Source organism: Triplophysa dalaica, chromosome 15 (genome assembly GCF_015846415.1).
Source record: "Triplophysa dalaica isolate WHDGS20190420 chromosome 15, ASM1584641v1, whole genome shotgun sequence".
Taxonomy (NCBI): domain Eukaryota; kingdom Metazoa; phylum Chordata; class Actinopteri; order Cypriniformes; family Nemacheilidae; genus Triplophysa; species Triplophysa dalaica.
The window spans coordinates 8,343,545-8,357,612 of NC_079556.1; the positions used below are offsets into that span (position 1 = coordinate 8,343,545).

Below are 14,068 nucleotides of genomic sequence, written 5' to 3' on the forward strand. Positions count from 1 at the left end.
ATTGTTTTTGTCACACTTTGATATTTTGCTTTCTAAAAAATATGTATGTGTGATGGTAGCCTACATAGAAAAGAGTGTGTTCATTTCATCCCCCGAGCTATTAAAAACGAATTATTTATAGGTAAATACCGTTGGATTATAAAAAAGTAGTATTTTTTCTGATTTTTCCTTGTAAATGTTCTATATTGCTATTATAAATGATCAACTATTCAAATTTAAATAAATATAAAATTCCATTCAATCCCATGATCTCTTATTTTATTCAATTAAAATAACTACTGAAATGAGCTTTCATTAAACAATCTCAAATTTAATGTTGAAACAAACATGTGCTTTGTATCCAGTAATACCCTATATCTGTACTAAAAGTAATATCTGTGGTCTCTCAAAAAAAATCTGATCTAACGTGTTTCAATAATATCTAATTATGTACTATATTGGAAAAAAGTAATAAAAAAAATTGTGTTTAAAAATTGTAAGTAGAAAATTGTTAATTAGACTCACATTTCCAAAACATTGGCTTAAAAACTTCACATCATGAGGAACTACTTGTCAGTAAGGCACTACTTTCCTTTGGAGGAAGATTACTTGCATCAAGTCCAATGTCTCTGTCGACGCTATTGAAATTGCGGCTCATCATGCTACACTCTTTCTGATTGGCCAGTTGAGACCTGCAATCCGCTCATGAGTGTAACAGCGTCTCTTATTGGTTACGTTAGACCTGCAATGCGTCAAGCCATTGCGCTCGGCGTGTCCCGGATAACGCAGCACTGGAACCGACGGGCCAACAAGCCCATCGGTTAGACGGGACAGGGCTGATTAAATTTCTCTCCCGGGATCAGATCTCTTATAAACTTACAGCGAGACTGTTTCAACTCATGGAGGTTAAGATTAAATTGAGTTTATAAGTATCAGGTGGTAACTTTATGCACAGATTGTAGTGTTTTTTTGTTTAAAGTTACATATAAACCTACTTAAACAGTTGCAGGTTGAAACGTACGATGGACGTTACGACATTTTTACGTTAAATAAGTAAACAATGTAAAGAATCGGCCTGTTATGAGTGGGCATTGAAAGCTACACTTTTAAACCTCATTATTTGCAGAGAACATTTACAGAACTATCAAGTTAGTTTATTGTAATATCTGAATTTCCGCATCTCTGTGTTCGTTTTCCTAACAGTGAATAAAAAGCCACGATCTACAAAAGGTGTGCTTGGATATATTGCCAAACATCTTAATAAAATAATTTGATGCCATGATATTTCCCTCAAACATTCAACTTCCGAACTGCATGCTGTCAATGTTCTGACAGGTTGTCGCCGGTGTGTGACGTCATCAGTGCGCGTCTGTTTTGATTCGTATGAGGCATGGCTCTGTTTCCTTCATTTGCTGGGACGTCAAACACTAATAGCTCTGATGGGGATAAAGGTAAATCCGTTTTTATTATACGTCTGAAAGAGTTACAAAGTGTGTCTTTTGCTTATATCGTGATACCACAGTTAGCTATGAGCTCTGGATAGGACCTCTGGAAGTCAGGTGCGGTAACTGACAACTAGTTTTTCTACTAAGTCCTAAGTTGAAAGCGCGCTTTGTTTTAATTCTTACAATTGATGGCTTTGAAACTTACTGAACAAACATGTAACGATTGATATTACAATACAGTATAGGACATTTTAATAGGTTGATTTCGAGTAAAATTGATACCTTTTCACATTGCTATGATTGTCCAAAATGTTATAATTTACCTGTATTTACGCTTTGTAGGGTTCAGATCCCAAACCCTAAATGTGAGCCATTGTATTAGTGACGCCTTTCTTAGCTAGTTCAACTAACTGGCAAATGTTCACTTTTTATCTTTTGTATTGTGATGTCAGCATCCATTCACATAAGCATATTAACATTATAAAAGTAAACAAATATTGCTTTGTATGACTACATATATGACTACATATTTCTGTGTTTGACAAAATACTTTTTAAACAGAAGCATTTAAAACAGTATTGAAGGAATTCCCATCAATGCCTAACACTTATTGTCTGCTTTTTCATTCCTAAAAGGTTAGGAGACCACTGCTAATTTACATTTCAAATCAGCATTTCTAGATGTATTTTGGCCATTTCAGTCTAATGTTTGTTGAATTTCAACAAGATTAAACTTCCAGTCCCTCAATGATTCCCCCTTGTGTATCGACAGGAGAGCGGACCTTGCCAACTGGGAATACAAATCTCTCACAACTAACTGGCAAATGTTTATTTTTTGTCTTTTGTTTTGTGATGGCAGCATCCATTCACATAGGCATATTAAAATGTGCTTATGCACTAGATATGTTGTCTGCAATGCGTTTATTTATGACATTGGCTGCATTTCAACACACTGCAATCTGTCAGATGTTCTATTCATAAGGTTCCAATCATTGAGCTTTTAATAAGATAGATGAAGACATACATTTCAACTAATCGATATCAAATTATTGGGAAAGGTCTGTTCTCACATCAAGAAGCCTAGTAGAAAAGAACAAACTGCTCTTGCATGCAGATGACTTCTGCTGCCGTGGGGGATTTGTGCAGAATATCGGCCAGGTCAGCAATGCATCTGGCTCCATCCCAAACCGTCACAGCATCATGACTCTGTCCTTGGGGGCATGCTTGAGGAAATCGACCCATTTCCTTGTGATTTTGCATGCATTTCACATAAGATGCTCTCTGAGGTTTTTTGTTTATTTGGACAGGCCGTGACATACTGATTTATTCAGTTCTTAAGGGCAAGCAGAGCTAATTGTGTTTCTCATCTCCAGATTTGGAATGGCTGAGCAATCCGAGTTTCAGCACAGAAGATGCCTTGAAGACCCACCAGCGAGCCACAGAGAGAACACTAGCAGAGGCAGAGGAATCCTCATACACAAGGTTATTTTATCTTCTCAGTGCAAAATTATAACAGTTACTGACACTACATATACACACTGCCCGTCCAAAAAAAGGTCACCAACTCGATTTAACTCAGCAAATATGTAATTCCCTCCCATTGGATTGGGGGTCTAGGTTCAGCAACATGATGTGCCCAGAGAATGAGGTCAGCTGACTACCTGAATATACAGAATGACCAGGTTATTCCATCGATGGGTTTTGTCTTCCCTGATGGCACAGGCATATTCCAATATGACAATCCCAGGATTCATTGGGCTCAAATTGTGAAAGAGTGGTTCAGGGAGCATAGGACATCATTTTCACACATGGCTTGGCCACCACAGAGTCCAGACCTCAACCCCATTGAGAATCTTTGGGATGTGCTGGAGAAGACTTTGCACAGTGGTCCGACTCTCCGAAAAATTAATGCAACTCTGGACGGGAATAAATGTTGGACGGGTTGCAGACATCTTATCGAAATGATGCCACGGCTAATGCGTGCCGTGATCTAAGCTAAAGGCGGTCCAACAAAATCTTAGAGTGTTTTGGACGGGCAGTGTGTGTGATTTCTAGCAACATTTTTTTGTGTTTCCAGTTAAAATCTTTAAAGAACATTAATATCATTGTAAAAGGCTTATTTGGTAATAATGGATTCTGCATTGTTTTTATGTGTTTATACAGTCAGCAGAATCTAGAGAGGGAAGAAAGCCATGGCAGATCGAAGAAACGAAAGAAAGACAAAAAGAAGAAGCGAAAGAAGGAGAAGAAGAGCAGAGATCAATCTGGGACAAGTGACTCTGGATCTGACACAGTCTATCCGAGTGACCTGTTAAAACAAGAAGACAATGATGGGTTTGTTCATGTTTGACTTTGTTCCTTGCAACACAAAGATAATTTATTTTAAATATTATTTTTAGTTTTCAGGCTCCAAAATAAGCATTATAAAAGTACACTAATATTACATTGTATGACTACATACTATTTGGTCCTAATCATCCATTCCCAAAAGGCCGTAGAAAACATTAGGATAGTTCATCCAAAAATGAAGATAAGACATAAAGTCATCCAACAACAATGTTGAAGACTGACAGCATGGCAAGACACAAGAAAACTGATCAAAAGTACGATATCACATAAAACATATTTTAGAACTTTTCTTAAATACATGTACAAATATTACTTTCTATTGCTTAAAGTGAGTATGAACTAGTGAGTAGAATTAGAGGTCTGAATAAATACAGAGCATCTTTCCTGTTATTTTGACCTGTTTCTCTGCAAATAGAAAACAAATTTTTATTTGAAATTTGGTAAAAATGTTATTAGTAGTTCAAAGAATGAAACAAAAAAGAAAATTTTACCTAAACACAAACCTATAAAAGATTTTAAAGTTTATGAGAAACATTTTTCAACACTTCCAACCAGTAGAGTAGGAATGGCCTTTGATACCATGTAAAGAACGACTGAGGTGCTGAATTTGTAATAATCACCCTCGGTACGTTTAGAAAAGTTACGAATTTTACTTCTGTATGTTCAGAAGTTTCCAGCGGTCCAAATATTTACCAGCTTGATGTGATTCTTAGTTTTACTGCCTCGACATATAAACTTCATAACAAAACATCATTATGAAACATGAAATGTAGAAATCTTTTCCGACACTCCATTTAGTGCAGTTTTACTTCTCACTCTTGGTGGCTGATGGTGTGTGTGTCTGAGTTTTAACGTCCTTGTCTTTCATTCCCTTGGCTGCAGGCAGGAAGCTCAGGTTCAGTTGAGCGGGGTTTTTATGTGGCTGGATGACCTCAAGTCCCCCACTGATTCCCCCTTCTGTATCGACAGGAGAGCGGACCGTGCCAACTGGGAATACAAATCTCTCTATAGGGGAGACATAGCCAGGTAACTTTACTTGACTCACTTTCTCTCTCACTCACAGATACTCTCCATTTTCATTCTGTCTCTCTGGTCCTCTGAAGGTCAAATTCTGTCTCAGCAGCAGGTGCCAGAAGCTGTGTTATGCAGGGGGATACTGTGACTAGTGTGCATGTGTTTGAAATCTTCTGCATCTCATCTTGAGTAATCTTGAGTACTTACAGAATAGTATCGCATATTTCAAATATCCATAGAGTCTTTAGTTTGATCACATTTATGAAAGACAGATACAGCTGTGCGATTATTTCCACAAACATACGACCTCCTGCGTAACTAAAGCATGTGCATTTCCAAGCCAACAAAAAACAGACATATGATGACCCTGTGTCACTCACTGCGTGCGATTATTGTCCGGCATCTTTTAGCGCTGGGACCGCTCCGTCTATCCGTCTCATTAGTTGTCAGGACAACTAGGCTGGTGATGTCCTATTTTATAAAATAAAAAAACTATATCTATATGCCCAGCTGAACAGAATTTTACTGTTGCTTTATGGCAGCTACTGGTATTTTCTTCTGGAAATGTGAATCTAGTAATCTGCAAATACTGCAGCTCTGTATTTAATGCGTTATTGTGGGTCTTATCTACTCCAAGTGTTGTGGCACAGCAGGCTGTAGTGATGGGTTTATTAGATGATCAGAGGCCACAAATCTCACGCCTTGCTGTTCTCCAACTTCTATCATCTTTAAACTGGTGTCAGAACTGCCATCTGTAACTTAAGACCTCAATCAATACTTTGTGATTTCTGTCTCTATCGACGTCCCCCCTCGCACAGATCCTCCATACACACTCCTCTAAAGCCATCGCGTCATGTGGGAAGACTTTTCTCTTTTCATGAGAAGGTCAAGTTTTACATGGAAGAGGATACAAATCCTTCAGTTTCGATGTCTTTAACTAATTTTACATCATCGCAGAGTCACATGCAAGCTTCGGGTTGTACTGATTTCCCTTCTCAGCAGGCCCAGACATGATCTGTGGACTAATTCATTCAAAAGTGCTCAAAACGGGTTTGAAAAGCATAGGAGAGACAATCTGTAAAAACGTTACTTCGTGAAAAAAATGGAACTGGTTTGAAATGGAACCGTATTTCTTTCTTCAGATATAAGCGAAAGGGGAAGTCGTGCCTGGGTATGGACTTCAGGACGCAGGCCGTGAGCTGGGTTGATGGTGGCCCAGAAAAAAAGCGGGCGGACAAGAAACCTGAACGTTATTTTTCACCTTTGACGCGTCAGCTACTCCATTCAGATTCCCTGTTGGTTCTGCCTTTGTCCGAGAGCACCCCAACCAGCTCGGATCCTTACATCGGGCTTACAGCCTGCACTGAGGAGCAAAATTCTGTCACCCAGGCACATGTATCATGGGTCAATCCACTGGGCATTTATGATGCTGGCACCTCTATGTGGCTGGAGGGCAAGGGTCAGCCTGAGGTTAAGGTAGATCAGCAGGATGCCCAGGGGACCGGCAGCACCCAGCTTACTTCACGAGTGGAGGAGTTTAACAGGAAGCTGCGAGAGAACCCTACAGACATACAAATGTGGCTAGATTTTGTACAGTATCAGGTACTGAAAAAAATTATCTTTGGGTTTAACCTTCCTTGGAAAGATCAGTTCATTATTTCATTTTTGTTTTCCCTTTTTCTTTCTGATAAGGACGAGCTGGCCTTTGGTTCCGGGTCTTTTTCTGCAATCAAGGAGAGCGATGTCGACGCAAGGAAGATGTCTCATCGTGCCGTTCTGGAGAAAAAGTTGTCCATCATGGACAAGGCGGTGGAGAGTAACCCTGGGAACGTAGACCTAAAACTGGAGAAACTCCGCCTGTGCAAGGAACTGTGGGAGCCTGCGGTCCTGCTAAAAGAATGGAAGAAACTTGTGTTCGTCCACCCGAACAGCGCATCCTTATGGAGGAAGTATCTACTTTTTGAACAGAGCCATTTCAGTACTTTCTCGGTTTCAAAAGTCAACGCTGTGTTCGGAAAGTGTCTGAGCACCCTCGGGGCAGTGCAGGACGGCAGTTTGGTGTCTCACCCTCAACTGCCAGGCACAGAGGAGGACGTTTTGGGTAATGTTATGTTTTCTTGATAAATATACATACTTGCCAAACATCTAAGCAGTTTTAAACTCAGTTTTAAACTTTTTGAAGTTTTGTGTTGATGTAGTTTAAAATTGATGTTGTTAAATTCCTCACAGTTTGGTTTAAAGACTTTTCGTTCAGGTACACACAGTCATACTTTAAACATGAAGTTGATATTTAACGCAATGGTTGCATGATTCAACAGGGACGTCGATTTCCTCTCAAAACTCTTCCGGTTCTTGTAGTCATTAAAAGGGCTGCACAGTGAACCAGTGCTACGCTAGCATTACGATTTTAAAGCATCAAAATACCGTTCCATTTTTAAAATGGTAGTATCGTAGTATCGTATGCAATTTTGCTTATTCGCATGAATTTTTATCTGCCTTACCATTTTGATCTGCCTTTTTGCAGTGTTTCTCTCCTAAACAAATCCCTGTTTTGTCCTTTAATGTCCTTAAAGACCACAATGGTTTCAAAATTCACGTTTGTGGTATGATAGTACACAATTTATGTTGTAGAACTAAATGTATCTTTAAGTAATATTGACCACAGACTTTATTTTTCTCTTAAATTGAAAACAGTTTTTTAAAAGCCCATTCTAAGTCTAAAGGCTTGGCTAGGAAAAGCTGATTCTCTTTTGGGGTTTTGGTAGCCACAAGGTTTTTACAGCTTTATTTGTAGCTCTAGGTGATTTTTGTTCACTCCCTTCCCTTTTGCTACTTTGACAGCAGTTGAGTTGAAACTGTCAGCCAGCAGCACAAAGGTGATGATATAGTGGGTTTAAAGTGGATTGGCATGTTGTTTGTCAGCTAGTTTAGAGGCTGTACTGTGCTGGTCTGTTTAGAGAGAGCCAGACATTGAAATTTGACAAGGCTAAAAAATACAAACATCACTATCCCGGGCATCACCACGCAGGGATTTACTGAAATGAAAAGGTGATAAAATCTTTGTGACTGTGTTTGTGGATGCACAGCGAGATTTTGAAGCAGGCCGTCTTGTGTGCGGGTCTCTCTCTTAGCCTCGGTTTGATGTGCAGAGGACACAGTATTTGAACCAACACTGCATGGGTTCACATTTGATAAACTATGCTAAATAAACAATTTAAAACTGATAAAATAAAAATCTGTTCGCACTTATCATGGATGCGAGTGAATGTTAAATTCTTCAAGCATACTTGAAGTTGTTTGAAGGCTTGTCGTGAAAGGAATAATTCATCCAAAAATTATTGTTCAGTCATCATTTACGGGCCCTCACGTTGTTGGAAACTCGCATGACCTTTCTTTGTAGATTACAATAGTGACCATGGAATGTTAAAGGGATGGTTCACACAAAAATGATTTCATCATTTACTCTCCATCATGTCATTCCAGACCTGCAGAAAACAAAAGACGATATTTTGAAATGTCTAGCTTCCGTACAATAGAAGTCGATGGAGGCCAATTTTGTTGGGCTTCCAACGTTCTACTTTATGGACACGAGACATATTTTAAAATATCATCTTTTGTGTTCCACAGATGAACGAGTCAAATTCATGTTTTTTATTTATGTTGACACTGTCCCTTAATGTTCCGTGTTCTTCTTTGTCTTTTGTGGCCATACAGAATTGTATTTTGTTTCTCGGAAAAGGTGTTCTGTGGTTATAGAAGACTCACCAGTTGATGCACCGGTTTTCTGTAATGCATGAGAGTCTGTTGTCACTGTAGGCTTCCTTTGTTTAGACAAGAGCTGTGTCAACATCAGGCTAATTTGTGTTTCGTACAAGTCATGTAGGTTCTTCTATGATGATACCTGTTTGTGTTTAAGATAAATCCTTCCTTGAATACGTTTTCTGACTCTGTGCTTCCCTCTAGTGGTCAGTGGTTGAGTTAAATCAAAATTTAAATCTAAAATTGTATCTACACACCAGAATTCCAGTGAAACGCTAACAGGAAGTTTGTGTTCTTTCCTTCGACAGGGATCTTCCTCCAGCAGTGCCATTTTCTGAGGCAGGCCGGTCACACTGAGAAAGCTGTGTGTCTCTTCCAAGCCCTGCTGGACTTCACATTCTTCAAGCCAGACAGTGTGAAAGACCTGCCGACCAGACAGCAGGTATAAGACACACACAATGTTAAACGGAAACCTGACAAACTTGACACGAACAACTACAACAGTGTTTCTCAACTCGTTTCTCTCATGTATCCCTCATATCCCCATCAGTAAAGCTCAAGTATCCCTTCACTTACAAGGAGAACATTTTTATACTTAATTTTAGACTTTTTAAGTAGCTTACTTTATCTTTAACCGGAAAAACAGCTTACAATAATAACCTGTCCGCTGTCTGTTTTTCTTTCGGCTAGAGGGTTTGCTGAAGAAGCACATTCACATGCGCTGTTGCTTTTCAAAACAAACATTATTCTTCAACAGCTGAAATATCTGTCATGTCAAGAGTCAAGTACACATTCAGCTGAGCAAGAGCTAAAGAGTCAAAATGCTCCTTGTCAGATAGTAGTTTAGTGTGAACTCTTTTCTCAGCAGATTCTGTCGCCATCTTTAAGACTCGGCTGAAAACACATCTCTTACGTCAGCACCTGACCGATCGTTTCTGATTTCTATATCTTTTCTACAATATCTAATAAAAAGAATATATATGTATACATGCTTAGATAAACTAAACTTGGCTCTGTACACTGTAGTAGGCTTTGTGAGAGATGATTTTATTGCTCTTATGCTTTTTTTTATGCTGTCCTAATGTTTGACCCAATTGCTTCCATTGTTTGGATAAAACATCTGCTAAATTACTAAATGTAGAAAAGAAAGAGTAGGATGTCCAAGTCAACAAATGTGTATTTATTTGTGCATCTAGGTGGAATTTTTTGAGCCATTTTGGGACAGTGAAGAGCCTAGGATGGGTGAGCGTGGCGCTCGGGGGTGGAAAGCATGGATGATTCAGCAGCAGAGAGGAGGATGGGTGGTTCCACCTGAGCCAGGTGCTCATAACACACCTATGTTTGTAGATGGCACAATTAGAAAAATGGGACAGTGGTGTAATATCTCATAGCTAATGGGAACAAATGCATTATCCTAGGATAAAACATACAGGTTCACATATAGTGACTCGTGAAGTCTTAAACAGGAACTCAGACCCAATGCAAAAACTTCAAAGATTTTCAAGAGCTAACTTTACTGTGAAATCTGCAGATGATGAAGATGATGATGAACAGGAGGACTTGGAGATCAAAGATAAAACCTGGCCTAAGTGGAAGATCTGGCTAGATGTGGAGGCATCCCGCGAGGCAAAGCACTGGTTGCCATGGAGACCAGATAAGACCACAGGCCAATCAGAAGACTGTGAGGACCCCGACAGGCAGGTGAGGTGTATTGATAAAAACCATGAAACTGAAATTGATTTAATCAAACTTTGATCAAAGTAGCCAAAATATAAATAAAGGCACAAAGGTTGAACAAAAGAAATTGCACACTTATTACCTGGAACATGTTCTGTTTCCATGCAGGTGTTGTTTGATGATATCGGCCCGTCTTTGATCCAGGTAGACAGGCCGGATCTTCAGTTGCGGTTGATCCTGTCCTTCTTGCAGTTCCTAGGGCTGCCAGTATCTAGAAGGACCTCTGATTCTACTTCCTTAAACGTTCTTCTGGACGATCTCTCTTTACTTGAGGAGGGTCCTGATGCAGAGAGACCTCTGACCTTTTATGACCTTCCCACTACTGGGATCTCTTCAGCGGGTCACATGACATTTCTGAATGACCGTAGGAAGCAGGCGGGGCTTTGTAAGGCAGGGGAGGAGTTTCTTCGGAACGTTATGGAACAAATTTTGCCGCTCGTCCCTGCACTTAACCGAACTGTTGTTGCTCTCTGCTGGCTGCAGTATGAGAAACTTAAGGTGAAGAATCATATTTTCTGGATTGTTTTAAATGGGTCAATGACGTATACATATTTTAAATACAATGAATTAATAATTTCTATTGCAGTTATTCAAACAATAAGAGTGTGTGTAACATATATGGGGATTACATTTTATCATCTATGAATTGGCCATAGCCTTCAAAAATGTCATGTGGTACGGCCATGATGTATCTTAAAATTGATTCATTTCCTTCATGCTTAAGATTCTTTTCATAAATCTTTAGTATTAAAGTATTTATTATTAGTTGTTTAGAAACAAAGTATTTGCATTTCTTTGAGTCTTGGTAATTTTGTCTTCAATAAACTAAATAATTTTTCCAGGAAATCACATACAACTGATATAAATATTTTAAAAAAAAAATACCATTCACTTGACCATACTGTATTAGAGATTCATATTTCGGCCATAAAATTTTGATATACTTTTTTAATTCAATTATTGATGTTACTGGACGCACGCACCACATGATAAGTGGTTGTTATACGTCATTGACCCATATATATTTATCGTTTATATATATATTGTTTGGGTATATTTTGATAATAAATTTCTATATGAATATAATATTTATATTTTAAACCATTTATTTTAGATTCTATATTCTTATGTTGCATTTATATCATATTTTATATGAATGTATTTTAGGAAGGTATTATATTCTTACATTATTTTCTTGACAGTTATGCACATGTTTAAGCTTGCAAAGAAATGCCATATCAATAAGCTTCATTTTCTTTATACAAAATAATATATTTTGTCTTTAGATTTTTTGATTACATTTGTCCCAGACAGCTTCCTTAACAGTTGTCGTATGCTTCACGCATCAGTTCGTGGCTTGTGTCACTTTTCAATTTATAGTCTGTTATATTTGTCTCGCAGGTGCTGAGGTGTTTACGCAGCGGGAATAAAAAGCGAGTAAAGTCTCAGGGGAAGCGTAGTAAACGTCTTGCCAAGCGGCTGCTAAAGGAGCCTGAGAACAGGGGCAGTCTGGCATTATGGAGAGAGTATGCCCATCTGGAGTGGCTTCTGGGTAATCTGGAAGAGGCTCGCAAAGTATTCGACACTGCTCTGGTGATGGGTGTGTCCAGAGGTCTTAATGACCCCGCCCTCTGCAACCTCTGCCTTCTCTATGCCCAGTTAGAAGTAGAGTATGCCTTGAAGGGTGGTTCGGCCCCCACATCCTCCCCAGCTGTATACATTCTCACTAAATTAGCAGAAGGTGCTGAGTACACTCCTTTCTCAGGCCAAATCAACCCAGTGGCCATACTGAAGGCTCGTAAGACTTATGAGCAAGCTCTTTTGACCTCTTTACCTGAGCCGAATGGGAGCAGTAAAATTAGACGAACATCCAGCCTGGTTGGGTGTTTCGGGCTTTTCCAGTACCTGACAATGGGGATAGATGCAGCAGATGCTGTGTACAGTCAAGCCAGGCAAAGACTGACCTCCTGCGCTATGAATTCAGAAACCAGAAGATCAGATTTGGAGTCTATTGCCGTCCAGCATGTGGACTTGATGCGCCACCACACCAACACCAACGTGTTCCCTCTTTCCCGACTCAGACTAGCTCTTTCTGAAGCTCTTTCATTACTGCCCTCCAGCGCCCCCTTGTGGCATCTCTACCTTCAAGCAGAGAACCGCTACCACACTGCAGGTCGCAGCCGAAGGTTTTTCCACAATGTAGCTAAAACAACTGAAAGTGTTGTGCCGTATCTGTTCGCCATCACCGCAGAGCAAAGACTTAAACAGCTGCTAGACTCGGTGCAGAGGTCTGGTCTTCCTAGTGACATTCTCCCCGTCCTGCCGGAGAATGGCCTTAGCAACCGTATCCGCTGTCTGTTTGAATCTGCTACGGCAACAGAACATGGAGCTCATTGTCCTCTGCTGTGGAGAATGTATTTGAACTTCATGGTGAGGTTGAAACTACTTAGACAAGAGTCATGAAATACCCAGCAGTAAAACAGGACATAGGTGTGAGCTCACGCTCTTCGTATTTTCCACAGGTGTGGGATGGGAATGCTGAGAGGGGCAGTGGAGTCTTCTACAAAGCTCTTCAGGAAGTGCCATGGGTAAAGGTAAGGTCATTTCCCTTTTGCAAGCGAAAACCCATCGTTTCGCCCGTTACAATGTGCAAACTGCATGGGAATGTTTCAGATGAAGATGTTTCTGTCTGTGTCCTCACAGGGTTTGTACATGGATGCAGTGCAGCTGTTTCCAGAACGCGTGCAGGAGTTTTTGGACCTGATGACTGAAAAGGAGCTTCGATTGAGACTGCCCATGGAGGAGTTGGATATCTTGCTGGAGGACTAATGTCTTCCCATAATGCGCTGCACCATTTTACTCCTTGTTGCTGATACTACATAACCTACTGAGCTCTATGAGCTCTATTGTACTTTTCCATACTTTGGAATACAATAAATACAGATTGGAGCATTACGTTGTCTGGTCTTTCTCTCTCTCTCTCTCTCTTAAGATACATATGGATGTGTTTAGGTAAAACAGTAGTTTTTGTTTCATTCTGTGAACAGCTATATTTCTCCTAAATTTCAAATAACAAAATTGGAGAAACGGGTCAAAATAACAGAAAAGATGCTCTGTGTTTTTCCAGACCTCAAATACTGCACAGAAAACAAGTTCAGATTAACTTTTAAGCAATATAACTGTAATATTTGTACATGTATTTAGGTTTAGTTTAAAAAAAAAAAGATTTTATGTAATAGGAAAAAATATTTTTTTCATAGTTTTATGTAGCTTGTCATGCTGTCAGTCTTTAACATTGCTGTTGGATGACTTTGTCACTCCTGAGGTTTCAATTTGTTGAAATTCAACGAGACGCTGGACTGGAACAATACATCAAGCTTTCCTGTAGCTCAGTGGTAAGAACAACGCAAGGTTGTGGGTTCGATCCCAGGGGATTGCACATATCTATGTATAAATGTATAGGATAATGCAGTGTAAGTCGCTTTGGATAAAAGTGTCTGCCAAATACATAAATGTAAATGTAAAACTAGGAATGCTGATTAAATTAGCACAATAGTCTCTTTTTTTTTTTTTTTGTAGTAATTGTATGTGTTTCCTAACAAATACATCTCAATATTGCTAGATAAACTTGTACTTGTAGAACTTTGACTAAGACTTGTAGAACACTTATCTTCCATAATAATGTAGTGCAATAATTGTATCATTATCGTGCTGAACTCTGATAAAGTTATACAAGTCAGCAAGCTGTTCATCAGTCCTGTCCGATTTCAGACAGGGTGTTAAAGT

General features: G+C 39.4%; 1 protein-coding gene across 3 annotated transcripts; it reads left to right on the top strand.

The window, feature by feature from the left end:
- Positions 1-302: 302 nt before the first annotated feature.
- On the top strand, positions 303-13,237 carry nrde2 (NRDE-2, necessary for RNA interference, domain containing). 3 transcript variants are annotated; one of them, XM_056767121.1, is made up of 15 exons: positions 303-915; positions 1,183-1,209; positions 1,315-1,430; positions 2,797-2,905; positions 3,587-3,757; positions 4,655-4,798; positions 5,929-6,388; positions 6,479-6,887; positions 8,854-8,987; positions 9,742-9,865; positions 10,077-10,246; positions 10,391-10,780; positions 11,684-12,712; positions 12,805-12,876; positions 12,986-13,237. In XM_056767121.1, exons 3-15 carry the CDS (start codon positions 1,370-1,372, stop codon positions 13,109-13,111), a joined length of 3,399 nt encoding a protein of 1,132 aa, XP_056623099.1. In that variant the 5' UTR covers positions 303-915; positions 1,183-1,209; positions 1,315-1,369; the 3' UTR covers positions 13,112-13,237. The 3 variants fall into 3 exon arrangements, with proteins under 3 accessions (XP_056623099.1, XP_056623098.1, XP_056623100.1); XM_056767120.1 differs by having other exon boundaries at positions 303-884; XM_056767122.1 differs by lacking the exon at positions 1,183-1,209 and having other exon boundaries at positions 303-884.
- Positions 13,238-14,068: the final 831 nt, after the last annotated feature.

What these genes read in the sequence shown, in the direction of transcription:
- nrde2 (XM_056767121.1), top strand. Translation starts at nt 1,370, where the DNA reads ATGGCTCTGTTTCCTTCATTTGCTGGGACGTCAAACACTAATAGCTCT. An exon ending in TATAGGGGAGACATAGCCAG is followed by an intron (nt 4,799 to 5,928) that starts GTAACTTTACTT and finishes TTCTTTCTTCAG; the next exon opens with ATATAAGCGAAAGGGGAAGT. An exon ending in CACAGAGGAGGACGTTTTGG is followed by an intron (nt 6,888 to 8,853) that starts GTAATGTTATGT and finishes TTCCTTCGACAG; the next exon opens with GGATCTTCCTCCAGCAGTGC.